We start from the raw sequence: 1,033 nt of genomic DNA, 5'->3' as shown, positions 1-1,033 counted from the left end.
CCTCCATCCCATCCCTGTCCCTGGTGTCCCCCCCAGTTCCTGCAGCTCCGCAAGTCTGTGGTTCTCACCAGCAACTTCGCCAAGTCCGTGGTCAACCTGGCCGACATGGTGAGAGAGGGTTGGCTCCTGGGGTAGTTTGTCCCTGGGGGGAGTTGTCCCTGAGGGCTTGGTCCCTGCCATCTCGGGGGGGTTTGTCTCTGGGGAATTCGTTCCCAGGGTGTTTCTCCTCGGTGGGCTTGTGCCTGGAGGTGGGGAACGTCCCCAGCGCCCGGTGGGTTTGTCCCTGGTGGGTTTGTCCCCTGGAGGAGGTTTGGTCCCCAGGATCTGGTGGGTTTGTCCTTGGGGGGATTGTCCTGTGGGGGTTTGTCACCGGCAGCTGGTGGGTTTGTCCTTGTGGTGTTTGTCCCCCAGTGGTTGAGGGGTTTGTCCCTGAGGGAGGTTGTCCCCATTGCCTGGTAGACTTGTCCCACTGGGAATTTGTCCCCAACACCTGGTGGGTTTGTACCTGGTGGATTTGTTCCCAGGGGGTTTGCTCCTGGCACTTGGTGGGTTTGTCCCCTGGGGGACTGTCCGCAGCACTGGTGGGTTTGTCCCCAGGGAATTGGTCCCTGGTGAGCTTGTCCCTGGAAGGGTTTGTCACCAGTTCCTGGTGGGTTTGTCCCTGGGGCTTTGGTCCCACTGGGGGTTTCACCCCCACGGTTGTCCCCAGTGCGTGGAGGGTTTGTCCCTGGGGAGACTGTCCCCAGCACTTGGTGTGTTTGTTCCTGGGGGTTTTGCCCCCGGTGCCTGGTGGGTTTGTCCCTGGGGGGGTTGTTTGTCCCCAGCGCCGTCCCCTTGCCCCCGCAGATCTACAAGGAGCAGCTCAACACCCGCATCGTGCTGGTGGCCATGGAGACGTGGGCCTCAGAGGACCGGATCCGGATGGGGGAAGACTCCCTGGAGACCCTGAACGAGTTTGTGAAGTACCGGCACGAGGGGCCGGCGGAGCACAGCGACACCGTCCACCTCTTCTCGTGAGCACCGCGGCCGCGTC

General features: G+C 62.3%; 1 protein-coding gene across 1 annotated transcript in view; it reads left to right on the top strand.

Moving 5' to 3' along the window:
• Positions 1-45: 45 nt before the first annotated feature.
• Positions 46-1,033, top strand: part of ADAM11 (ADAM metallopeptidase domain 11) — a gene marked incomplete at its 5' end in the record, with an annotated part of 4,590 nt that continues 3,602 nt past the window's right edge. Inside the window, 2 exons of the mRNA XM_009883733.1 lie at positions 46-108; positions 847-1,014. Of these exons, the coding sequence (XP_009882035.1) occupies positions 46-108; positions 847-1,014 (231 nt within the window). The remainder of the gene's footprint in view (positions 109-846; positions 1,015-1,033) is intronic.

This window comes from Charadrius vociferus, unplaced genomic scaffold (genome assembly GCF_000708025.1).
Source record: "Charadrius vociferus isolate BGI_N301 unplaced genomic scaffold, ASM70802v2 scaffold1284, whole genome shotgun sequence".
Lineage (NCBI taxonomy): Eukaryota > Metazoa > Chordata > Aves > Charadriiformes > Charadriidae > Charadrius > Charadrius vociferus.
Note: the sequence above shows the minus strand (reverse complement) of the source record. Positions and strands in the feature narration are given on the sequence as shown.